This window comes from Acinonyx jubatus, chromosome C1 (assembly GCF_027475565.1).
Source record: "Acinonyx jubatus isolate Ajub_Pintada_27869175 chromosome C1, VMU_Ajub_asm_v1.0, whole genome shotgun sequence".
NCBI lineage: Eukaryota > Metazoa > Chordata > Mammalia > Carnivora > Felidae > Acinonyx > Acinonyx jubatus.
Genome location: NC_069381.1, coordinates 100160264 through 100186030, shown reverse-complemented (window position 1 = coordinate 100186030; position 25767 = coordinate 100160264). Strand labels below are relative to the sequence as shown.

The window sequence follows — 25767 nt, the reverse complement described above, 5'->3', positions numbered from 1 at the left end:
GCTTGTGCTAACAGAGTTCTTATAAATCTATGATCTTCCTCATGCCTTTTAGACATCAAATGACTCATACAGAGGAGCATGGTTTGATGAGTTGCATATAAACGTACCCAAAACATACGGATTACATTTCCTTTAAAAACACATGGGCTTAAAAATTAAGGGGGGAAAGTGCTTGGCCAATGTTTTTTGGTTTTGCAGAACACAAAACATTTGTGGAATACTTTGCAGTTACAGAATTTGCCAAACCTCAAACCAAAACACGTTTAGGTTTGTCGATCTCAATCTATCCCAGCGCGATCCAAAGGCTCAGGAAGGGAGGGGTGTAGAGGGCAGATGGGGAAGACACAGCCACCCGCTGCCCTCTCTTCAAATGCCTCTCCAGACTCTCTCCCACCCTGCCAGCCTCTCTCTGCAGCACCCTCTGAGTGAGGCCAGGCGACCGCAGTGTCCTGAACACAGAGAAGAACTGAGGAGGCTCGGGTGAGGACACTTATTTCCATTACTGATATATAGTTTTTAAATGTTTAGTTTGAGAGAGAGAAAGAGAGAGAGAACCTGAGCTGGGTAGGGGCAGAGAGAGAGAGAGAGAGAGAATCCCAAGCAGGCTCCGTGCTGTCAGTGCAGAGCCTGACATGGGGCTTGAATCCACAAACCGTGAGATCATGACCTGGGCTGAGATCAAGGGTCGGATGCTTAACCGACTGAGCCATCCAGGCGCCCCACCTCATATTTGAATATAAAGAGAAATCCATGGAGAGTACTCCTGACTCCCAGCCCTATCACTCTCTCCTTCCCCTCACTGGGCACCGCAGTGCCCCATCTGATTGCTGAGCCTGGGAAAGGGGACTCTTTAGGACCTGCTTCCCTAGAGCGAGTGTACATTCTGGGCTCTTGCCATTGATGGTAAGTCCAGAAGAGGCAGCCTGCCATTCTGGGGAGTGGTCCCTCTTCAGAGCAGTTCTAGCCCACTCGTTCAGCTTCCACACCTACGCCTTAGTATCCAGACACCTTTGTCAGTAATAAAGCTGGTATTTCAGTCTCCATTGCTTCAGGCTCCCAGGACTTTCTTGGACTTTATTCTGAGTTCAAATGAGGACAAGAGGTGACATTAATTGGGCCTTTCAGAACCCCACCAGAAGCCCCAGTGAGCCAGGGTGTCATCCCTGTGGTGTCATCATCACCAGAGCCTGTCACAGTCCTCCCTGCTTCCTTAGGAAGTGCCATTCACATGCTTCTGTGTGACAAGGTCACCACTCCTCAAGCTGTACTTATGGCGCTGCTACTTTGCATTGCCATGTGATTGTGCCCCTGATTAGAAGTCTCCACCAGAAGTGTGTGTGTGTGTGTGTGTGTGTTCATGTTGAGAAGAGTGGTAGACAGGTGGTCCTTTGGATGGAGACACTCACAGATTTTGCTTCCAGGCATTGTCTCTGCAATGGGAGGGCAATTGTGTTTACTTCTAAATTGTTCCTCCTAGATTTCTCAGAAATTATGTGGCCCAAATCTGGCTTTAGGGAGGTTGAAGGAGATCCATGTATATTTGCTTTTAATCAGGCCTAGTCCCAGGCACGATATCCAGAGTTAGCTCTGGGAGATTTCTCCTTCCAGGAGGAGATAGTAACACCTTCCTATTCCTAGGGAAAATAGATCCCCTCAGCTTGATTAGTTTATGTCTTGTGGTCTGTGTTCCTGGGCTCTGCCCAGTGTTAGAATGTGAGTTCCATGGGGCGCCTGGATGGCTCAGTAGGTTAAGTGTCCAACTTTGGCTCATGATATGATCTCACAGTTTGTGGGTTTGAGCCCCGTGTCAGGCTTTGTGCTGACAGCTCAGAGCCTGGAGTCTGCTTCAGATTCTGTGTCTCTCCCTCTCTCTCTGCCCCTCCATTGGTTGTGGTCTCTCTCTCAAAAATAAATAAACATTAAAAAAATTAAAAGAAAAAGAGTTCCTTGAAGACTGTACCTATGTCAGGTAGTCTTAAAGCTATTTCCTACAGCATCAGGTACACAGAGTAAAATGATAATTGTTCATTTACTTACAAAACAGCAAAAAGATTTGATGAGTGGCAGAGAAATTAAAAACCAGGAACTCTGGAGTGAGAAAACCTTACCCCAACCAAGGGTGAATCAAATGCAACAATAGTGGAGAACTAGTTTTGGACACGAACTAAGAAGGGAAGGAAGAGTGAATCTATAAATAGGCTTAGTCTCAAGACTGGGGGCAATGTTGTTTCAAATCTCAGATCAGGTCCATCTGAGATGGACTGATGCTGTGGACACTGATTTAGCCTCATCCTAGATTAGACACACACACCCTTCAGGCCGTCAGAGCTGGCTCTGAACAGTGGGAACATGCTTTTTGCTAGTTTCAGAGTCTGTGAGTGCAGGAAAGGAGTCCCAGAGACTGAGTCCAGGCAGAGTGAAGTTTAGTTGAGAAAGGTTGCTCAGTAGCGAACGGAGAGGTAACATTACATCTTTATGGTTGGGCACTCCAGTGGACAGTGTATTCCAAAGAGAAGACAAAGGTCACAGAGCTGAAGAGAACCAAGTGTTTGCAGTGTGTCCCATGGTCAAGAAGCAGCCTGGGGAGATACATCTGTCCACAAGCCTGACGAGCCCACTGTGCTCAGCTAGGGGGAGCATTACACCTGCAAAGACCTTGCACTTGAAAAGGATAGCAGAGGAACAGAAGGAATGAAGAGTCTCTGGGTCTCTCAGTCCACATCTAATGTGAAGGCCTTGTCTCTGCTAGGAGTGGCTGCCAAGATTTTACAGAAAGCCCAAGTCAGCTTGGGAAATTTTATACAATTCCCAGGGACTTCCTCCAAAGCAAACACATACATAAAAAGGAGAGGATTAAAATTATGATCTGTCTGGAGAGTGAAAGGTTCTATGAACTTGTCTTAATAGTAGCATGGAGTGCATGACTCTGGGTTCTCTCAGTAGCCTTCATCCTGTCTTTGACCTTGGGTTTTACCTTACTCCCAGCCTCCATTGCATCTAAGACAACTGCAAGGGCGACTGTCCCACGTGATGTGGTTTCATCTGGATACTCCCAGCTCGTGTGGTGCCTCAGAAGCCACTGCTGTTGGTTCCACTGCTGTAGGTCCCCAGTGGAGTGGCCCTTCTGCGGTCCAGGGAACTGGTGAAACTTTTTAGAAGGGTATCTTTTTCTCTGGAGGCCACCTGTGGAGGCTTCTACCACAACACTCAAATCCCACTTAGGAACTATCAGAAAGGAGCTGGAGGCAGGCCTCATATCATGGGGCACTTGGTTCATACAAGTAACTGTAGGTTGTCCCTCGCTGAAAAAACAAGAGGCACTTCAGGATGAGGTGTATGAGGCAATGTGTGTCTAGGCTGATTCTCAGCCAGCACTGCTGTTTGCTGGGAACGTGGCTGGTGGCTGTCCTTCTTGGTGCCTAGTGTCCCTTTACATAATATTTCAGGGGAGAGTGATCTAAAAATGGAGCCATTAACTGCATTACGGGAATGGATATATTTGCTTGCAGGAGGAGGATGCTTAATGAGGCTAATACTTAGCACAAAGGAAGGAATCTCCATTGATGGGGCGGGGGTGGATATTTGGGAGTAAAAGATTTTCCTGTGACCCCCCTCTTCAGCAGCTGCTGTCCCAAGACCATGTTCAAAGAGTGAAGAATCACCTTCTTGAGCACAGACAGGAAACCTTGTGAAGGCCCAGCCCTTTCTCACAAAACCCAGAGTGGAATCAGAATGCCTCCAGTGAATGGAAATGAAAAGGAAGGAAAAGGAAAAGTCAGCCAGACACTAGCCCCAGGGCCAGGTCATCGGTGCTTAGGTCTGAAAGAAACCATTTTTCTTTGTGAGTTGGGGAAGAAGTGTGCAGGGTGGGTCTCTGTCAAAGTCTGTTAGAAGAATTCTGTTACAACCAAGTGATTCCAGTCTTGTCCACACCCTGGCCTACCTCTTAAGCTGAACATATGAAATTACTATATTTGTGGGTCAAAGAGGTAAAATATCGGCAGTTTCATACCGTTCAACCTTGTATATTCATTTCCAGGAATTTGAATCATAAGTATACGATAACATTAGTAATAATCATCTCATGTAGTATCGGTGGTCCAGGTTTTCCCTTTTTATCTCCAAGTTGATTGGTATTGTTAGAGTGTTTCCCATTTGATAGATGGTAAAGCTGAGTAGAGTGAGGTACTAGCTTTCAGAATTTGCAAATCCAGCCAATGGCAGCATCCAGAGGGTGATGTCACTGTCCTCTATTAGGCACAGCTTGCCAGTCAGCAGCTTTGCTCTTGTCCCTCTCCGGGTCCCTGTCACTCATGAAGGCTCACATAGCAAACTTAGAGCCAATGCACTGACCACTTGCCTTCTTTCAACCAGCATGACTTCCAAGTGTCTCCCTCACTTTCAATTTCTATATTTTTATTTGTTCTCCCCAAAGCCATTGACTGTGTTTTTCCAGCCAGTCTCATCCTGCTCATTCCTGGCACTTTTACTAGCCCCTGTAGATTTTTCAGACTCTTTTGTTATCCCTGGCACGGGTGCCATTTAGCAGATCTAAAGTAAGTAATCGGCACTAGACTCCCTCTTGGGAACTGCTGCATCTACAGGTCAAGGTAGCTGGCCCTGTACTAGACGCTGGTGGCAGCATCCTGCCAGACTCCCCCTCTTCTTCCAGGCCATGGCTGTTTATCACGACCCCTGGCTTTTGGTCTTCCAGCCAGTATTTAACATTTTTCTCTGCCTTGTTATTTGTTCTCTCTCCTCTGTCATGAACCTTTCCACCATTGTCCTCTTGGCTCCGTTGGTTTGCCAGGGAAAGTTGGCAGTTGTTTTATTATCTATGGCTCTCGCCCAGGGATGGTGTCATCTAACAGAGTGACGTCTTTTTAATGGCTAACATATTGGAGTCTGAAATATCTGCAAGATAATGAGGCCTACAGAGGCTTGAGGGACATGTTTTCAGTTCCTTGAGGAGAGAATGAGAGATGGAATTAGGTAACATGCAGGTCCCTCCACATTCAATCCAGAACCAGAGGGCTGACACAGTTTTGAATTCCAGGGAAATAAGAGTGTTTTCTCCTGTTACAGGTCACAACCTGAACTGACGGTGGGATTTTGTTTGCTTGAGTTAGACCGATGGTCCTCAAACTTTCATTATGTTTTTTTCTCTTGTTTGGATGTATTTTGTCTTTAATCAATCTGCATTTATTAAGTAACAATGAGGAGGGAGTGGTATCATTATTTCCGTTTTATTGAGAGCGAGGCTGAGGCATGAGAAGGTTGTATGGCTTGGTCAAGATTGCGATGATAAGCAGCCGGGTTGCAGTTTAGGCCCAGGCAGTCTGGCTCCAAAGCTCTTGGTCTTCTTTAAAAAAAAAAAATTGTTTTTAACGTTTATTCATTTTTGAGAGACAGAGAGAGACAGAGTGCAAGCTGGGGAGGAGCAGAGAGAGAGGGAGACACAGAATCTGAAGCAGGCTCCAGGCTCTGAGCTGTCAGCACAGAGCCCAACACAGGGCTCAAACCCACAGACTGCAAGATCATGACCTGAGCCGAAGTCGGCCGCTCAACCAACTGAGTCCCCCAGGGGCCCTGCTCTTGGTCCTTCTTAACCACTGTGCTAATCTGCATCTCGTGTGATTACCAAATTAAAGTTTGACCATTCCAGACAAATGCAAAGAAACTTACTCTTTTAGTTAGCCTGCTTTGTGTCATCAGGGATTGTTACTGTACTTCCTGAGGCAATGAAAACTCCTTCGAGAGTCCCATTGCTACCCATTCAGACTCCATGTGGGGTGGGGGGCAGGGTTCCCGAGCTGGGAATCCCTTGGGAAGGAACAGTTTTGACTCAACTCCAAGCATGTGCCCATTGGACACCTGTTCTTCCAAACCACTGTAAGGCACATCAGTGACAGCCAATCAAGCGTGTAGATATACTTGTTGTACCATCTAAAGCCAAGTTTTGAATGATGGCTTGTTGTTGGTGTTGTTTCCAATTTGCAGACCTCTGTTGGGGGGCCTTTTAAAATATTCCTGGACAACAAATACGTAGGAGCCAATACCAGATCCAGGAAAGAAGGAGGTGTGGAAGGTTTGCCCTCACCTCAGTGGATGAAGGACAGTCTAAGAAAAAGGATTAGAAAGTTGAGATATGGTAATTAGATCTGAAAGAACAGTGTATTCTGGTTCTGTGTCTTTTCAAATGCTGGAACAGGAAGAGAGAGGAAAGATCAGAGGTGCAGTACTGCCCATGGGATAAAATCCAAGCACCTAACATGGCATAAATATCCACAGTATCTGCCCCATCATCTTATCTTGCACCTGGAGCTCCAGTCACCCTGAACTATTTTCAGTTCCCAGAACGTGCCTTCCCTTCCATACCTCCAAGGCTTTGCACACACTGTTAGCTCTCCTAGGAAAGGTCTTTCTGCCTCTTGTCTGTGTGGGAAACTGCTGAGTAACCTTTAATATGAAGCTGAAGTCACTGGCCTATCATGGAGTGATCCTGGAGTTTCCCAGGTGTAGGAAGTACTTCTTGTTCAGGGCTCCATGGCATCTTCTATGTATCGTCAGTGTAGCACTGATCACACAGGTCAGAATTAGTCATTTACATGTTGTTCTCTCTTTCTTCTAAGTTTGTTTATTTATTTTGAGATGGTATGTGTAAACAGGGAAGGGGCAGACAGAGAGAGGGAGAGAGAGAATCCCAAACAGGCTCCATGCTGCCAGTGTCGGGCTAGAACCGTGAACCGTGAGCTCATGACCTGAGCCAAAATCAAGAGTCGGACGCTTAACCAACTGAGCCACCCAGGCACCCCTACACGTTTTTCTCTTTTGTTAAACAGGACACTCCCAAATTACAGTAAAGACCCTCTGCTCTTTTTTGTTTTTAAATCTCCTGAACACGGCACATTTACTGGTTGGAAAACTTCTTTGTGACTTCAAAACCCCATCTCTGTATTTCTTGACTGTCTGTTATTGACAGATGGCCGATGGCTTTATCAATCCCTAGTATAGGTTCCCTTTGTTGCCAGAATCACCAGCAAATAACTTGGGGAAGAGTTAAAAGTCAGAACTACAGAGAAAATAAATAGAAGAATCATAAAAAGCAACCCTGTCTCTCAACACAAATAAAAAAACAAAGTATACATCAACGTGCTACCTAATAGATTCATGAATGTAGTTATAATTGTTGTTATAATTATCAAATATTTGCTGAACTCCAAAGCGGGGCAATCCCACATTTTATTTTTAATTAGAATTTGGAAGAATAATTCTGTGCAGTCTGGCTTTTTTTTTTCTTTTTTTTCAAATCAGTTGATCTTGAGGCATCATCAATTTGCAAAAGAGATCTTTGGCTTGCTTCCTTTCCTTCCTTTTCTCCCTCCTCTTGAGCACATTCTGTTGGTTTGGCCAGTGAGCAGACTGAAAAGTCTAAAGAGAAGAGGCCTGGAAATCAGAGAGATGATTCCAGCCAAAGCACTGAACAAAAAGGGTTAGATATGGCCTCTCTTGTCACTGGAGCAAACAAGGAAAAGTAAGCAAGAAGGAGGCACTTGCCAATATGATCATCTCTGATTGGAAACCTCAGACGTGACATCAGGTCTCTGGTGTGCAATGGACCCAGAGAGGCCCACCATGTGGAACATGTTAATGACGTGAGGTTACCTAAGACTGCCTTTTTTTTTTTTTAAATCTGTTAGGCAATGAATTCACTTTTAAGAACCTTAAGATAAAATTTTACAAACCCAGTGTTCAATGGTGATGAATAAGTAAACAATGTGCTGCTCACGATAAACTTTGAATAGATGTCCAAGTGGCTGAAGATGTTAATGGGTAGTTGGCAAAGACTCTTGTAAGAGAAGATGAGGGTAGAAATGACGGGCCTCTGATAGGGGACTCAGACTTGCAGGTCAGAAATTCTGTGACTGGAACAGAAGAAACCAAAGGAAAAGTGAAACTCCTCTGAGACCTGAGTCAAGAAAGGCACAAACAGCTATGGAAACAAGTCCCACTTCTCCAATACCAAAGGAGTCCTTTTGTCTTCAGAGTCCTGATTTTCCATCAAGTTGTTGTTTTAAGTTTTACGCTGGCTACAGTTCATGAAACAATGGCTCAGTAATAAAACACAGGGTGAAAATTTACTCCTTTTTAATGAATTAAGTGCACGTAAATTGAGTCTTACCAGGCAATAGGCATCACCTTAAGCACTGGGACACAGAGAAACATGGGATCCAAAGCAGACATGCTAGTGATGGAGAGGGAATTTATTACCTGGATTACCTGGAACTTATCTTGCCATGGCCCATCACCCGAGCCTGATACATAGAACTAGTACTTTCTAACAATTAGATCTATCCAATGAAGCTTAATGGAGTTTGAGGACAAATAAGATGTGGCATATAGTAAACAAGTAGGATTAATTTTTCTAAAAAGAGACATGCTTTGCATATATAAATAGATTCAGGGAGTATCCAGGATAATTCTATGAAGGATGGAGCCACGGCCAAGTGTGGTGAGGAATGTGTGGTCTTAGTCATTATTTTTTGGTAGTCATGACCCCTCCCCCACCACCCCACCACCAACATCAATCTTGTGACCGACCCCTGGACTGGATAGACCATGGCTGTGTCCATATGTGGAATCTCGTGCATTACATTAACAGCTAAGGAAAGTCTTCCTGAAGGGGATGTGGAAACCGTCTGGCACTGTCACCATTTACTCATTGGTAAAGGAACCAGAGGGTAAAAGTTACATCAGAGATTTCAGCCCAAGGTCAGAAAGAACTTTCTAACGTCTGTTAGAAAACTTGAGTATTTTCCTTGGGAAATACTCCAACAAAGGCTGAATAACCATCCAAGCTGGCATCACAGGAAGTAGAAGTAGGTGATACCCAGGAATTTCCCTTTTGTTTTTTTATTAAAAAAATTTTTTTTTAATGTTTATTTATTTCTGAGAGAGAAAGACAGAGCACGAGCAGGGAAGGGGCAGAGAGAGAGTGAGACGTAGAATCCAAAGAAGGCTCCAGGCTCTGAGCTGTCAGCACAGAGCCCGACGTGGGGCTCGAAGTCACAAACTGCGAGATCATGAGCTGAGCTGAAGTCAGATGCTTAACCGACTGAGTCACCCAGGCACCCCAACTTTCCCAATTTTTAACCCTATTGATTCCACGACTCAGTCTTTCAGTTGGATTTTAGACTTGGACAGATGGGCAAATGGCCACTATCCTATAGAGAGTTGACTGCTTAAATAAAATCATGAATACCTTTGCCACAATCTTTTTGCCTGTTGTGAAAATGAAATCAAAGCTTTTTATATTTCTTTAATAAATACAATATTGGCAAGTATAACAGTATATTATTGTTACTTCAGTCTTCTGTCACTTTATTAGGAAATGAGAAGGGACTGTTCTTTGTCCTTGAGCTAATATTTTGCCCCTCGTTAGTACATGTTCCTGGGAAGAATGGAATCGGAGGTGGAGCAACAAAGGCCTTGCCATTTGCAGGGAGCCTGCCGTGCCATTAAAGGGAATCCTAAGATGTTCTGGTGGGTGGCCAGCATTCCAGAGCAAGACAGTGAGATCTAGGCCCGGCCTATCTCTTTCTTACAATCATCAAAGCTCGGCATGCCTTTATCTGCCTATCCCCTTATTATTGTGAACTCCCTAATTGCCTGGACTCTTTCTCTCCACAAATAGTTTCATGTACTGTATTCAGCATTGATGTAGGTGAGTATGTGGACACGTCTTCTATTCCTACTTTTAACAGATTAACAGCTAATAAACACCATGCAACACCCTCTCTTCTCAACCTCTTCTAAAAATACAGAGTTCGATTTGCCAACATTGGTGTATTTAAAGCCTCCAAGATTCCAGGGAAGACTTTAGAAAGTTAACTGTGCAAGTAAGGGCTGTTCAGAGAGGAGATTTTCCAACATAAAGAGCCAATCAGTGTATCAGCAGCTCATCTGAGAAGAACCTCAGGGGATCTTATAGTCATTTATAAGGAAAGGATATTTGTTCTCACTTAAAATAAAACTTTTCACTTTGTTCTTGGTCTGCAGGACTGAAAACAACTCTGGAAATGTATTGCCTAGGGAGCAGGACAGGCAGCGTGTTTTCATCTCAGGAGGGAAAGCTTGTCTTTTCTGGGAAGGGACGCCATGTTACCTTCCAGTAACTTTTCAATGAAAGGACTATGTCACCTCGTTTTCTCTACCCTCCTTGTCCTGCCTTCCCCGTAGTCCCTGAACTTCCCTTCCCTCCACTTAGATAGAAGTGAAGCAGTTAATTTTAAAGAAAAGTCAATAATCAGAAGCTATGTTCAAAGCTTTAAACGAAGCCCCAGCCAGGACTCTGTTCCGAGGACTTGGAATATCAGCAAGAATATGTCTGAGGTAACTTGGACAGTTATGTTGAAATTGTGCCCATCAGCACCTCACATATATGACAGAGAGATAATTTATTGACGGGTAAAGTAGGCACTGTGTGCATATTTCAATTAATGGAACCTCCAGTATCAATGAAACATAGAAGCCTTAATGTATGCATAAAATCCTGGATGTTTCCTGTGGTCTGACTGTCTCAAGTAAGTGACCCTCAACGACCAGCTTGATTATTAGATGATAAAATACAGATAAATATTTACAGAAAGGTCTTGGCCTTTTTGCTTGAGGTATAGTTTCTGGGACCAAACCCTTTCTTTGCCTTCAGGTGGGTGTTTTTTAAGGCAACGGAAACTCAAGTGTATCTGCTCTGCTTGCCTCTGTTGATTTAAGAAGCCTGTAAAGCCACAGCGATTTGACAATTTCATTGACTGCACATATTCACTGATAGAGCTGGGGCAGTCTGTGTCTGTGTCACTGTGGTAATGATGACGACATCGTCCTGTGCTAGAGAAACCGGCAGCGCTACTCTCTGTTCAACTCCATTCGTGATATTAGTGACCTTGACCTTTAACAATTAAGGTGGGTTTTTTTTTTCCATGCAGACCAGACATCCTTTGAAGAAAGCTCAGAGGAAAAGTCCATCATAGTTACGACTTACTCGCAAATAATCTGAATTGGGCTAATTTCTTCTTCCTTTTGCATTTCAGTGTCATCTATACCTTGCGCTGTTCCAGACGAATTGCCCCCGGTGGTGATATCTCTCAGTGCCTATGTCTATACCACTTCTCAGACAAATCACCACAGATCTTTAAAAAGTCAGTGCATTTCTTGGCGTTATTTACAACTCCCTTTGCTGACTTTTCTCCTTGGCAGGACCGGACTGGAAGCCATCATGGAGACTTATGCGTTCTGGAGACCCCCTGTGCGCACACTCACCTTTGAGGATTTCACCACCATGCAAAAGCAGCAAGGTAAAGTCGTGGGGCATGGCCTCTGCCTGGTGATAGTGCCGAGGAGAGTGGGAGCAGAACTGAATATAGCACATCTGGCCCCAAGCCAAGCCATGAGTTACACCCGTTCTTCTAGAACGAAGAGTACTTGGTAGCGCCCTAAATAACCAAAGCATAACCACTTGCGCAAACAAGCCAGTTCCAGAGGCAGCACACTTTCACTCTTCCTAAAAGCAGGGTTAGGTTCACGATTATGATGGTGGTGAAATTATTACTTCTACCCCTGAACGTTCACATAGCCCTTGGTACTCGAAGAGATCTTCATAATAACATCATTTATTCCTCATGGCAGCCTTATCAATTTTCTTAATCTAGTTTTGTAGATGAGAACAAACTCGGCCCGCACAACGGCAGTGAATTGCTCAGGTCTGACAGCGAGTGGGGGGCTGCCACAAGCCCGTCGGAGTCTCGCGACTTGTGTTCCCTCCTGTTCTTGTTTACGTGGAACAACACCTGCCTCAGGTTGATGGGCTGGGTGGACTTTTTCCTTACACTGATTTGTCCTTTCTTCCAGTATCTGCCCTCTCTGGCAGCTCAGGTCGGGAAGCCTGTGGCCTGCGCACAGGTGACTCGTGGGCTGACCTCGACTCCTTTCTTCAGTCCCATTGGTGGCTCTTCCCAGCACAGCCCCCGTTCACCTGGGGAAGCTTCCAGAGTGTCAGATGCTTTATAAGCCTCCCTCTCCAACTTCCTCCCGTCCCAGAGTGGCACGGGCCAAAATTACAGACAAAGCTTATTCTGTTCTGTCAAATGGCTGCCGTTAATAGAGCCCCGAGTTTTGAAATTGTGGCTCTGCCATATAGGAGACTCTTCTAGGACTTGATGATACATTATATTACATTCCCCTCCCAGGGGAGCTTCTGGTGGTTTGCACGCTAAATTAGGTTTTGTAACCTAAATTATTGCGCTCTCTCAGATTGTAAGATAAAGCGATTGAAAACATAGGGTCTGGAGTCAGACCGCTTGGGTTAGGCTCTTCCTAGCTTTGGGATCTTGACCAAGTCCCTAATCCTTTCCGATACTTAGTTTTCTCATGTGCAAAATGGAGAATTTTTGTGAGGATTAAATGAGACAATGGAAACAGGGGAAGCGCTCACGACATGCTAGCTCTCGTGGTGGTGGTGGCGGTGGTCGTCATCGCCACCATCTCTGTCCCTCTCTGTCCCTGTACATGGATACCTGAGAGGCAGATGCATCAGGGACAAGAGATACTGCCTTTCTGATGATTAGTTATTTAAAACATGATTAGACCATTCACCTTCACAGGGATCTGGTGAGGCAAGTGATCCAGAATTTCTCTCTCTCTCTCTCTCTCTTTTTTTTTTTTTTTAATAAATGGAGGAGAAATGGAAGCCCTCTGCATGAAGCAGCCTTCTCCTCATAATCCTGTGAGAAAAGAAGGGTCAATGCATCTTCAGGGTGTTGCTATTGCTTCTAGGCTCTAGGCTCTCGTGGCCCTTAGGAGGCAGAGGTATTCTGACAGTTGGGAAATCTGGGTCTCCATCTTGGATGGCCACTACCTCTCTATAACCTTGGGCAAGGTATGAATGTTTTCCTCACCCACCAAAGAGGGGTAATTTTTTTACAAGATCATTTATGTAAACACGCTTCATAAAGGAACATGTGTCATTCTCATGCAAAGATACTTACTTGATCCTGTTTATTTGTGAGGTGGCTCCTTGCTTCTTTGCCCTTGCTTTATGTCGATTTTGCAAGCTCTAGCTAAGCAAGAGTTTGTATCATGGAGGCTGGTGTGAGAATGTTGGCAGGGGTATTGCCAGTTATTGAGAAGCAGGCATGGGTGGGGACATTGTGTTCACTGCTGTGTTCTCAAGAACTGTCACAGGGCCTGGCACCCCGGAAGTACGTAATGAACAATGCCAAGTGAAGTCACTTGGTGGCACTGTGGCTCAGGTAGGCAGGGTCACTGTCTGATACATGTGCTTGGAGCACAACTACCTAATATGTGTGTAGATGTGGATGTGGAGTGATGACTGGGGTTGGCAACCTGTATTTCAGCAGCACGTGGGGCCGTTAGGCAGGCACAGGCAGAGGGAACTGGCGTGAGTTGCTTAGGTGTGTAACATGGCCGGTTTCACGGTGTTTCTATCAAAAATTTATCCATATGATAAACTTATTGTTGACACTTGGGAAACAATGGTTTAAGAGAAATGGACTTTTGAAGCAAAATGTCACACTTAATTAGGGAGTCCATTTTTTATTGGTGGGGGATGAACTTGGAATTACTAGATACATATGGTAGTGGGATGGGGCTGGAGGGAGAGCCAAAATTCTATTCAGTTGTTTAATTGGAATCCATTTTTGAACTATATATTGAACTTGATCCAGATTCTCATTATTAAAAAATATGTGGCTTGGTTTCTTCACATTAACAAAGGACATAAAAGAAACAACATTCACTCCCTCCTCCCTTAAGAACTAAGAATTCCGGTAGCTCTGGACTGTATCACGCATGAAACGAAGAAAAGAGACATAGCCACCTGTGTTGAACTGTCTCGTGTCTTAGAAGGAGTAGAAAGTGATGACCTTCTAGAGGGAACTTCGGTGGCAGACTGATCTTGTAGTAATTCCCTTTTGGTGAAGAGAGTATTGGCAGTGTTGACACGAAACCTAAGCTCCACATAATGACTGACTTACCCAGTGTCCATATAACCTCACTGCTTCAGACACATGAATATCTGGCATGTCAAATACATGGCCCTAAGGCTGTTTTCTACTGCTGCTTCTGCTGCTGTTGCTGGAAGCTAGACTCTTCTGTCTGAGTGAGGTTACAGATGCTTTTTTCATCCCGTCCTTGCTGTCATTTTTATTTCTCTTTCATGAAGACCCATTTGTTGATAACATTGCAAGGAAAGCCCTTAGTTGAATTAGCCACAGTTTTGCAAAAACCCAAATCCTTCTGTTTAAAAAAATATATTGAATGGGTATTCTATATAGTTGTTTTCTCCTATGGAGAAGCATGCATGGGATTCATTATCCTCTGCCTTTTACACAAAGAGAAACCGAGGCACAGAGCAAAGTCTACTCACATATCTGCAGGTAAATGGTGGAAGAAGTGAGCTGAGGATTCCAAAGTGCGTCTCCATCTTGACAGGGCAGTTCCCTTTCCATTAGACCACATTTGATTTCTTCATTCTTACTAGAGCTTTGATTGTCTACAACGTTGTTTTTTAGTCTACACTTCCAATTGATGTTTCCTTGCCAACACCTTGAGCATTAATTCTAAATAGGTCGATATTCTATTTTTATGAAGTCAAGTGTATGGTCTTACCTTCAGATGTCTTCATTTAGAATCAGCAAGGGAGTTCATATGTTTGGAGAGTGTGGAGATAGGATTCTATTTCAGGAGGGGCTTCTGCCTGAACACTGCTAGTGGCAGGGACAAAATGAACTAACCAAGTAGGTGATGCTTGGGGACGTTGACTGAGGCAACACAGGTAGAGAAGAAAAAAGAAGAGCCCAGGTCAGTTATGGCCAAGTGCAGTCCTGTTGTTCTGATGATATATACAGTGGAGCTGTTTGTATGGCCCAAACCGAAAGAGCTGTGTGAGCACCATCCGTGTCCAAGGGGCTGACAACTCTTGTACCAGGAAGGAACCATCTTGGACCAGTGACACCAGAGCTGGCAGTCCATCTCCATCTGTGGAAATAAGGAGACCTGCAATTTATGGAACACTCCCTCTTCCTCAAATGGTAGCAGACATCACCAGAAAAGACCTCAACACCATTGGGTCTTTTAATGTTTGTCAGGCAGTTAAAAGGATATGAGCATCTCTGTTGGTGCTGGGATTTTCATCAGCTTGATTTATAAGAATTAGAAGTTGGTCCTGGAAAGGGATCAGAAACTGAGAAATTCAAACCAGTAAAACACAGGGAAAGGGGACAGTTCAAGGGACAGCTTGTCTTTGAATTACTGTGGATTACTCTGTAATGATTCTGAGACAGCTACTTATGCAGATCTCATGTATCACTGAGGTGAGGAAGGATGGCTGTGAGGAGCTCGTGACAGGGATTGACAGGGTGTCTGAACTCAGTCCACTAAAACAGTGGCAACATACATTTTGTTTTGTCCCAAAGTCCCTGATGCTCAATGTGTCCAGAAATCTAGCACACGATTTACCTTACAGACTTGGCGCCCTCTCCTGGGGGAAGAACACCACTATATATATGCATCATCCTGGGTGTTTCCCTGCCTCCTTCCCCACGGTAGGTAGCCCCCATCTCCAAGTTCTGGAATCCGTCCACACCTCTAATCTCCCTTGCCACCACCTGCTCCAGGCTCCCACCTGACTTCATCCTCAGACCCCCATGGTGGTAACATAGCTGTGAGCAGCAGTATACCTACATCTTAAGTCTCAATTTGAGGGAAAGGGTCATGTGCCCCTCTTAAGGTTTCTAGCAAAATCTCTGAGTCTCATTGACTCAAATTGCGTCACCCCTGAACCAATTACTGTGGTCAGGGGTGGGGAATATGATGTGTGGACCATCCAGCTCTTAGTCACATGCCTTCCCTGGAGGTAGGGGTGGAGAGCTGAGAGTGGGAGATGGGGGTTTTCTCAATGGGAAGCTGGGTACTGGGGCCAGGAGACAGGCAGATTAGCCCTCAATGGCAATAACAATTGGTGTGTACATGGCCGCAGGGAAGGCAGTAAAACAAGGAGCAGAGAAAACAGACCAGTTCATGGAATGTGAAAAAACAGGGCCAGCCCAGCTAGGCAAGGTGGTAGGTGTGAAACAGGGCCATCCAGGAAACAGAGAGACTCAGAACCCAAAAGACCAATGTGAAAAATGAGAATTGGGTGAATATATTACAAGCTAGATTAGGGGCACCAGGTAAGCATCTGACTTTGGCTCAGGTCATGATCTCACGGTTTGTGGGTTAGAGCCTTACATGGGGCTCTCTGCTGTCAGCGCAGACCCTGCTTCTGATCCTCTGTCTCTCTCTCTCTCTCTCAAAAATAAACATTTTAAAAAAAGGAAGAGGTCTGGATCTATGTATATCTTTAAGCTTTATGGAGAAGGATGCATTAAGAGTCTTTCTAAGATTGAAACCACACAATTCTCATTAGCACTATAATGTTTCACATTTGCATTCTAAGAAGGGCCCTCATTTCAACTAAGGGTAATTCCATAGTAGGGAGGAACGGAGTTGTGATCCTTAACTTTATGGCTTTTGGGTTTATTCCCTGGGATCAGTCCACAGGGTGCTGACATCTTACCTTTTCCCTGTTTGAACGCCTCAAAGGCGGCTACTCAGGGACACAGTGATCCCACATTCTCCAAGGGACACATGCCACCAAGTTATATGAGAGAAGAGTCTGGCTTACGCAACCAAGTAATTACATGGAAATTTATTCTTTACTAGCCCAGATGGGGTCTTGTTTTCACTGTTTTTCAATTTTTTTTTTGGGGGGGGGGAAAGCACAACAAGATAAACCCAAAAGGAAACTGTATGTGAACGCCTCCATATTACAATCTGGAAGTGATCAATTTAAAGATGCAAAAGTCAGCAGGTTTGGTATTCAGGATTTTCATGGTCACATTGTACTTGTCTTCATGGTACACAAGTATATTCTAGGTTATTGTCCTTGTATGGAATCACTGCTAAACATGTATTCTTTTTGGTTATTTTGGCTGTGAGCCTTGAATATTGGAACAAGTTAATGTTGAATACGAATTTCAATGAATATCTCCTCACTTGGGTCCATGGGTAAAACAAGATGCAGGGAGGTGGGGCGGGTGGGGGATTGGTCCTGGAATACCAGAGAGTTTTCAGCTACTTAGGGCATTACATTTTAATCACCTCTCAGACATGGATTAAGGCCTCTGGGGACAGTGGGAAAGACACCAACCTACCTATTTGTGTTCAATTCCGCTTGCTTGATCTGAGAATAGAGACACAGAGCATGGAATTTCCATTCTAGGCAGGGGTGAGGCGAGAGGGAAAGATCGTTCAGAGAGGAAACAGAGCTGGTTTAGCCTTTGGGAGTACAGGCTTAGTGGGCCCATAGTGGTCACGGGCCCAGTGCTCTGTCATTCGCAACCACGGAGGCTCCTCCAGCCTGTTACATCCGGGCATCTAGCTGTGACATATGCTCACCAGAGTGTGGGGAGGCCAGACATGCTCAGCTCCATAGACAGAAGCCAACACCTGAGAGTCTCCCAATCAGAACCCAAATGCCCTGTGATTCCTTTCTCCTTCTTTCACTCCTTCTTCACTGACAGAAGGGAAAAGAAAAGGAAATAAATATTTAATGCCTTTGTGCACTTTGTGTTATATGTTATTTCATCTGTTTCTCAGAACATCTCTACAAAGGTAGATACCCGAAATTCCATTTGTATAGAGAGAGGCTAACTTGCAAGGTCCTGTAATCAGTAAGACAGCTGGGCAATCCAAACGCTACAGCCCACACTCATCTATTAAATAAAGCTTCAATCAAGACCCTGAGAGCATTCAGGACCTGGCTGTGGCAGAGGGGTGAGGCGAGAATGTTATACAAGAAAGGGAGGTGTGCTTTTCTCTGAGAGGCAGCTCTGCCCCCTTTGTATCAGTGTCGCCTGGCTTTCCACTCTGCCCTAGCTCTTTTGTGATGAGAGGCCTCAGGCAGCCGAGTGTTGAGATGCACAGGGAGGGCAGCCTGCCTCCTTACGCTTATTTAGTGCTTGGCTGGCACTTCCGATCTTGTTTAACAGCCGACAAGCTGTAAGATCATGCGAGAGTAAAGACTTCTCGGTATCTCGTTTGCTTCTCTGCAAAATGAGTGCCACAGTATTCTCTATGTGGACTTTGAAAACTAGCTGTCGTTTGTATTGAGTACTTTAAGTGCACAAGAGCACTTCTTCAAAGTGAATGGAAGCAATGTGACCTTCTCTTGGACAGGCTTGCTCCCCAGCTTCAAACACTGGTTCATGTGGGGGCTCCCGCCCCTGAAACTCAGCAGGCCACCAAGTCTCATTTCCAGGGAGTGTCATCTAAAAGCCAAAGCAAGCTGACTACAAACTTTTTAACATGTACCTCTCATCTGCTCAGCAGAAATCCCTGTGACTTGTTAATAGCTCCCTTCTTATTTTTTTGTAGTGAAACCAATTGAGGCCTTAAATCAGTACCATTCGTTCCATCTCGGGCCATCTGAGAAAACCATTTAGAGTTGTAAAAAGTCATCTGTTGCATCTTGCGCTTCCTGCTGCAGGGCGAGGGCCAGTGCCTGACAGAGCGAACCCACAACAGGACGGTACAGTGTGCCGAACAGGGGGTCTCTTCGGGGACCCCATAAACACCAGATCTGGGAGAGCAAGAACGGACCTTCAAAGAGAGGAGACCAGATACATATCCCATAAAACACAAACCTCTTTACAGCTGGAGTCAAGTTTCTCCACTTGTGCCACAGCGCTGCTTTCACCGAAGCTCATAGTGTTTAGGGTGGAAGAGGAGGAAGATGTGTGCAGAATGCCGCTTGCAGAAAACGAATCTCTGACCTTCCCTGGCCGGCCCTGTCGCCGAGGCCACGCAGTCGTCCAAAAACAAGAAGTGGGAGATGTTCTTCCTCCTCCTTCTCAGCTGCCCCCTTCCCAAACTCCTTTATATTAAAAGGATTCCTTGAAAAGTCCTTGTTGGCCATGCACACTTTTGTGTAAGTTTCATCCTCAGACGCAAATATAATTCTGCAAGGATAGAAAGTGAAGCCTTATCAGTTTGAGACCGTCTTTCAGAGATGAGGAGAACGAAGAGGCAGGACACGTTGCCTGTGGTCATGAGCCGGGTGGAGACCGGCAGACCTAGAATTTGTCTGGGTGCTGTTCCTATGACCGTCAGCTGCTGGCTTCCTTCTCCCAGGGGTGTTGACAATGTTGGCCTTCTCTCAATTTGTGGAATAAAAATCTTTTCGCGAACCCTCTTAAAGGAATTTAAGGCATGAAGAAGAAACAAAGAAGGAGAATTTCCTGAAATGACTCTAACTAAAATCAGCTCCTGTTTGTAGTTCTACCTTGGAAGTTTCATGGGGGAAATTTTTGTGACCAAGGAAGAAGTGATACTAGTTGGGTTTTGTAAATTTAACTCTGACAAAGCTGTTGACAGGAGCTAAGTTTGTACTTCAATACTACTACCATATCTGTGCACGTAGGCTGAGGCTAAAAATTAACTTTGGGTTTCTCTTTGAGGTATCTGCGTCTCGGTGTGCACATCTGGATCCTCCTCCCTGGCACACTGTGGATGGTTCCTCTGTATCTCAATATCCCTGGAATCCTGCTGGTTTTCTTCACATTTCTCTCACGGATAAAAACCTTATTCCTGTTCCTTTCCACTTAAAATGTCCTTTACCCTTTTATAGCAGCTCAGGTTCCTCACATTCCTCACATCCACAGGTTGTGGATGACCTGAAGATAACCAGGCTCGTGGGGTGGGGGTGGGGGGAAGCTGTGCTTTTAAAGAACTCTGGGAAATTCCCAACCTTGCCCTGAAGGAGGGGGTCCATCATCGGAGGGTCTCTGTGGAGGACAAAGCAGCCTCCCGATCTGGAATTCAGATGACAGGTCCAGCGGCCCCAGCAGTCCCCACTGTCTTTGCCAGTGGGTGAGGCAAAAAGTGGTTGTTACCCTGCTGCTTCCTAGCCCTGGGAAAGGAGAAGCTTGGAAAGGCCTTTTTTTTTTTTTTTTTTTTTTTTGGCTTCTAAGAACACATTTGAAGTAGGTTGGGTTGAACTGGCCCTTCATCTGTTGGTGCATCAGCCGCCAATCCAGTTCTAATATCCACACGTCAGAGAAGCAACTCTTTCAAACAGATACGGGGACTTTAGGAGATGAAAGGGAGCTGGAGTTCCTCTACCCCGAAGTGTGGTCTCTATGCCAGTAAACAGCATCAATCTCAGAAATGCACGTTCTCAGGCCCTGCCCCAGACCTGTAGAATCAGAAACTCGGGGTGGTGGGTGGGGACAGTCAGCAATCTATTTTAACAAGCCTTCCAGGTGATTCTCATGGCCCTTAAAGTTTAAGGATTGCTATTCTGGGCACTTTGAAATAAGGAATTTGGGTATTATCATTGCTTTTCACCCCCGGCTGCACATTAGACTCATTTGATTGCTGTTTAGTTGGTCTGAGGTGGGATCCTGTCACTTAAAGCTTGTAGCTTCTCCTAACTTATCCAATTCAATTTCTCATCTTCTGGATAAAGAAACAAACCCAGAGAAGATAAGTGATGTGCTCAGGGTCAGCTGGGGGGGGGGAGGGGTTCATGTGGCAGAGCTGTGAGGGCGCAGGCCTCCTGACTTTGTGACTGTCTGAACCCCTGCCCTCACAAATATCCCAAATCCACGGACTACATTTACAGTCCTTGTTCCAGTCTCTGAGACTGGACAGGGTCTTACAGAGGGAGATTGGCAGACCCTCTGGATTATGATGATTTAGTTACAGGTTAGCTCTGCTTAGCTCTTCCGGTTGTACTCATAATACCTCTCATATGACAGAACTTCAGGCCAGTGCCTCCCTTCCCACTACCTGGGCCCCTCTCAGTCCTCAACCTTGACCCAGTGCCCTATTTCCTCTGTGGGTCCTGAGATTTGGTATGCTGTGTTTTTACCTGGAAGACTAAATATGGCAAAGTCTGCAGCAGTCCCTGGTGAAAACATATATTTCATGCCTTTCCACTGAGAACGGAAGAAGTTTTGTGGGGGGATTTTAATGCTGAGTACCAGAGGTCTTACTGGAAAGTGAATTTGTTTCTTCTTCGTGCCTCAAGTGAGAAGTGGCAAAGTGAATATTGGAAGGGTTTTTTTTTTTTAAAGAAGACTTTGAAGGCATTTACACACAAACAAAAGTTTAGTGTTCTTTTGTGTCATCTCTGTCTTTTTTGGAGAGTGTGTGTGTGTGCACACGCGTGTGCCTATGTATGTGTGCACAGATAGAATCACTTAGGTCTGCTGAGTTAAGAGAAAGCTGTGGTTCTGTAAAAATCAGCCCGTCTGGGACATTTGAGGGTACCTCCTGCATGGCTTGCCTCTGGCCTGGACGGGCCTCTGTCTCAATGGTATTTACCTTTTATTTTTCAGGGGGCAGCACAGGCACTTCCCCGACCACCTCCAGCACTGGGACACCATCGCCTTCAGCTTCTTCTCACCTTTTGTCTCCATCCTGTTCTCCTCCAACATTTCACCTGGCCCCCAACACTTTCAACGTGGGCTGTCGAGAGAGCCAGCTGTGCAATCTAAACCTCTCTGATTATCCACCATGTGCCCGAAGCAACATGGCTGCCTTGCAGAGCTACCCGGGGCTGAGTGACAGTGGCTACAACAGGCTCCAGAGTGGCACTGCTTCAGCCACTCAGCCCTCCGAAACCTTCATGCCTCAGAGGACTCCATCCCTGATCTCAGGAATACCGACTCCTCCCTCGTTGCCTAGCAACAGCAAGATGGAAGCTTACGGTGGCCAGCTGGGGTCCTTCCCCACTTCCCAGTTCCAGTATGTCATGCAGGCGGGCAATGCAGCCTCGAGCTCCTCCTCACCACACATGTTCGGGGGCAGCCACATGCAGCAGAGCTCCTATAACGCCTTCTCTCTCCACAACCCTTACAACCTGTACGGATACAATTTCCCCACTTCTCCGAGGCTAGCCGCAAGCCCGGAAAAACTGAGCGCCTCTCAAAGCACTTTACTCTGTTCTTCTCCTTCCAACGGGGCCTTTGGAGAGAGGCAGTACCTGCCCACGGGGATGGAGCACAGCATGCACATGATTAGCCCTTCGCCCAACAACCAGCAGGCGACTAACACCTGTGACGGCCGGCAGTACGGGGCGGTCCCAGGCTCCTCCTCCCAGATGTCCGTGCACATGGTTTAATGGCCAGGCCGAACAGCACGGAGCCGGGGCCCCAGCCTCCACGGGCAGATCCTCCTCTTTGGGAGCCCAACGCCTTTGAAAAACGGGAACTGTGTATTCTTTTTTCTTTTTTCTTTTTTTCTGGAGGAGGAAAGCACATCCCGAAGAAGAACAAAAGACCTTTAAGCCACTGAAGGAGACTTAACCGTGTGGAATCATCTCCGACTCAGTGGCCATTCTCCTGCCTTCCCAAACCTTAGTTTTATAAAGCATTGTCTACTCTAGAGTGGCCTTTGAAGAAACTGAATTATCATTTTATAATAATGTTAAGGGAGATGCTAGCATGTAGCAGCCATAAAAAGTTACCCCCACACAAATACAGACCTACCTATACGTACACACATACATACATACATGCGTGCATGCATGCACACACATACATATTCGCACACAAACTTACCTACAGCGATACACACACACACACACAGACTTGGAACTGGGCGAACTCTGTGGAGGGGGGCCCAGGTGGGTGCTTTCACCAAGAATCGGTCTATGTACAACGCTAGATGGACTGGGCAAGCAGTAGCTGCCAACCTTTCCCCCCTGCAGCTTACCCTGTTTCTGGAATGAACCATGTATCCTGGAACCCCTCCTATCCACAAGGGTGGACAGACACCACCACTACAACTGGACTTGGCTTCCTGAAAAAGATGGCTTTTGAACTTTGGCTCTCCTCACTCTGTGTTCGATCGCTGACGTTCCCAGTGGTACCTGTGAAAAGGGAGTAAGAGTAGCCGAATGAGAAAGGAGAAGGAGTAGTGGGCAAGAGAGAGGCGGAGAGCGAGACTGAGAGAGGAAGTGTGAGCAATGGTGAGAGTGACAACGCACTGAGGAGATTGGTTTGGGGTCGTTTCTCCCCCTCCCCCCTACAGGTGATAGAATCATGGCGTTACTGAGGAGTAAGCCTCTCTGGGACACTGTGCAGAGTCAGGGCACTGGAGAGAGGACCCCGGCAAGGAATGCACTTGGATCCCACAGCTCTGACCAGCATGATCCAGAAGAGGGGTGCGCTGCCTGGGAAGTGCCCATTCCAGAGCGCGAAGCCTGGTGGGGGAGGGGGAACAGGAGTGTGAAGAAGGAAGGGTGTTATAATCCCGACAGATGATACCAAGAGCAGAGGCGACAAATCGAGGCCTGGCCGTCTGCATGCCAGATCCAGACACCTGACCTGGATTGCCTGCCCCGCAGCCCCCGGGGCAGGAGAAATCCAGTCACGTTCCAGGGCATTCCAGATGGGCCTTTCTGCATCCTTCCACCTGCCCTTAGGTCTCCATTTTTATCAAATAGTTTATTGCATTTTGAAGTTTGGGTTTTTTTCCTTCATCTTTCCCTTTCCCCTCAAATCCTTTAATGTTAAGAAAACAAGTAAAGTTTGGTGCAAGCTAAACTTTTTAAGTGGTGTGGAAATGCAAATAATACCAAGTAATACAGATATTATTAAGATTTTTGGTTTTGAGGTGTTGTAGATAAATGTATTTATGTGCCTAGTGGGGAATCCAATATTATGAATATTAAAAAAGGGGGCAATAAAAAGGGTATGTAAAATATGTATGAAGTAAAGGTGTATAAAAAATTTGCCCTTATGCACGGAACTGTTTCTAAGTGCCAAGCACAGAAAGCCGCTAAATAAAATCTTTGCAATTGTTTCCTGTGTGTTTGTATGGAAAAAGTAAAAAGTCTATGCGTTTCCATTATGCTTTGTAATAAGCACAGCACGGTCATCTATACCACTTTACGTGATCTCTGTGTAGACCTCATGAAGTAGATATTACCATGCTCATTTTATGATTAGTAACTGCGCTCCAGAGAGGTTGAGCGGATTATCCAGGATCACAGAGTGTCAGAGAGGGAGCCAGGACTTGAAACCAGGTCTAACTCTGTGGGATGTTCGCCTCTCACATTCGCTGCAGATGCCAGTGAGTCTAACAGCGATCCTCACCCTGGCTATGTGCCCGGCGTGATACCATTCTATGACTATCTCCTCTCATCCTCCCACTGTTCTGTGAGATATTAGTTTATCATCATTTCATAGATCTGGAAACAAGCTTTAAAAAGTTTCAGTACTTGATTAAGGCCCTCAGGTAGCAAGTGATTGAGCTGGCGATTTGACCTCAGAGTCCAGCAGGGCCCCAGCAGTCCCATGAAGCACTTGGGCAATCAGGAAAGAAATTCTATCCAAAGGGAGTGAGGGGAGAGTGACTCTGAGGTTGTTTAATCATAAATTTATACCCCCCCCCCCTTAAACGCACCACCGCAAGACCAGAGGCATGATTTTGAGTTCTCATGCACCAAATGACTGATTGACTAATAAAGTGCCTCAGGCTGTTCACTTATAAACACTCCCATATTCTCTCATTTGAGCCTCACAGTGTCCAAGGACAGGGTGGGAAGTATTGTTTTTGCAAATGGGAGATGAGGATTCTTAACGTTGTGACCCGCCAGTGATTCAACATGGATGGGAAGCAGCAGAGCCAAACAGCAGAGCCCCTGCTCTCCCTCCATCCTGGGTCATTTCCAGTTGACAGCGACGTTGGGAGTCCACTGACCCATTTCATCCGGGCTTGATTTCGGGGGTCAGGTTGTCCATGAGCACACCCATTCACTGGAAATGGAGCTTGGTTTGGGGGAGTAAAAACTTCTCCAATCATTGCGTCAGTTTTATAAATAACTTCAAAGACTGGCATGCCAAGTTAATTCCGTTAGCTATCACGTGGTTGCCAAAATAGCTGAGATAATGGCTGGATCTCCATTGGGCTAGATCCCCAATCTCAATGGATTGTGGGTATGACATATCTCAAGATTTAAATAGGCATTATTTACTTGGAAATCTTGCAGTCAATCCTTGGCTTCATGACGGTAGATAGAAAACAACTACATATAAAGCTTACAGTTATTTCTTTCTGATTTAACAGCATATCAAATATTATGCACTGGCCTAATAGTGTTTGAGGTTTTAAGTAACAGATAATCATAATATGCCAAGAAGCAAACTTTACAGAGAAATTTCCATACTTTCATTGAACAGAATAATAATTTCAATAATCACTTATGAGTGTTAATTACAGAAACATTCCTGTAATTTGTATTAATTAGAATGGTCCAAATCGATTACATCTCAATTATGGCATATGTTTCTATCTATAAATGAGAAAGTAATAAAAACATTTATTTTAACAAACTGGATAAAGAATTTGTCAAGAATATGCCTTACCTCATTCTCTTTAAGTAATGGTGAGAATTCATTATAATTGGCACACTGATTACATACATAGAGGTAGTAGAAAGCTATTCTGCCCTCATTCATGTTTCTGGAGGAAAGGCTGTCTTGTTCCTCTTTGCATCCCAGGAAAGTTTGTGACCTAGTATAGAATCTCAATACATAGTCATTCTTACTGCTGAATTTGTCAACCAAACCCATTTTTCAAGGACAGTGCAAAATGGTTGCATGGCTGAATTAGCATTGACTCCAAATGAATGGGCCCATA

General features: G+C 45.3%; 1 protein-coding gene and 1 long non-coding RNA gene across 9 annotated transcripts in view; one reads left to right on the top strand and one right to left on the bottom strand.

Moving 5' to 3' along the window:
• TBX15 (T-box transcription factor 15) overlaps window positions 1-23928 on the top strand; it is a 104776-nt gene extending 80848 nt beyond the window's left edge. For all 5 annotated transcript variants that reach the window (XM_053214677.1, XM_027058265.2, XM_053214675.1 and 2 more), the window contains exons 7-8: window positions 11257-11354; window positions 21459-23928. In XM_053214677.1, coding sequence (XP_053070652.1) covers window positions 11257-11354; window positions 21459-22243 — 883 coding nt within the window. In that variant the 3' untranslated portion in view covers window positions 22244-23928. The remainder of the gene's footprint in view (window positions 1-11256; window positions 11355-21458) is intronic.
• On the bottom strand, window positions 6585-22932 carry LOC128313969 (uncharacterized). Of its 4 annotated transcripts, none has more exons than XR_008295197.1 (3): window positions 21445-21581; window positions 18762-19076; window positions 6585-7925 (listed from the first exon to the last, which is right to left on the bottom strand). It is a non-coding gene; the product is annotated as an uncharacterized LOC128313969 (long non-coding RNA). The 4 variants fall into 4 exon arrangements; XR_008295198.1 differs by lacking the exon at window positions 6585-7925 and adding an exon at window positions 13596-15054; XR_008295196.1 differs by lacking the exon at window positions 6585-7925 and having other exon boundaries at window positions 17104-19076; window positions 21527-22932.
• Window positions 23929-25767: the final 1839 nt, after the last annotated feature.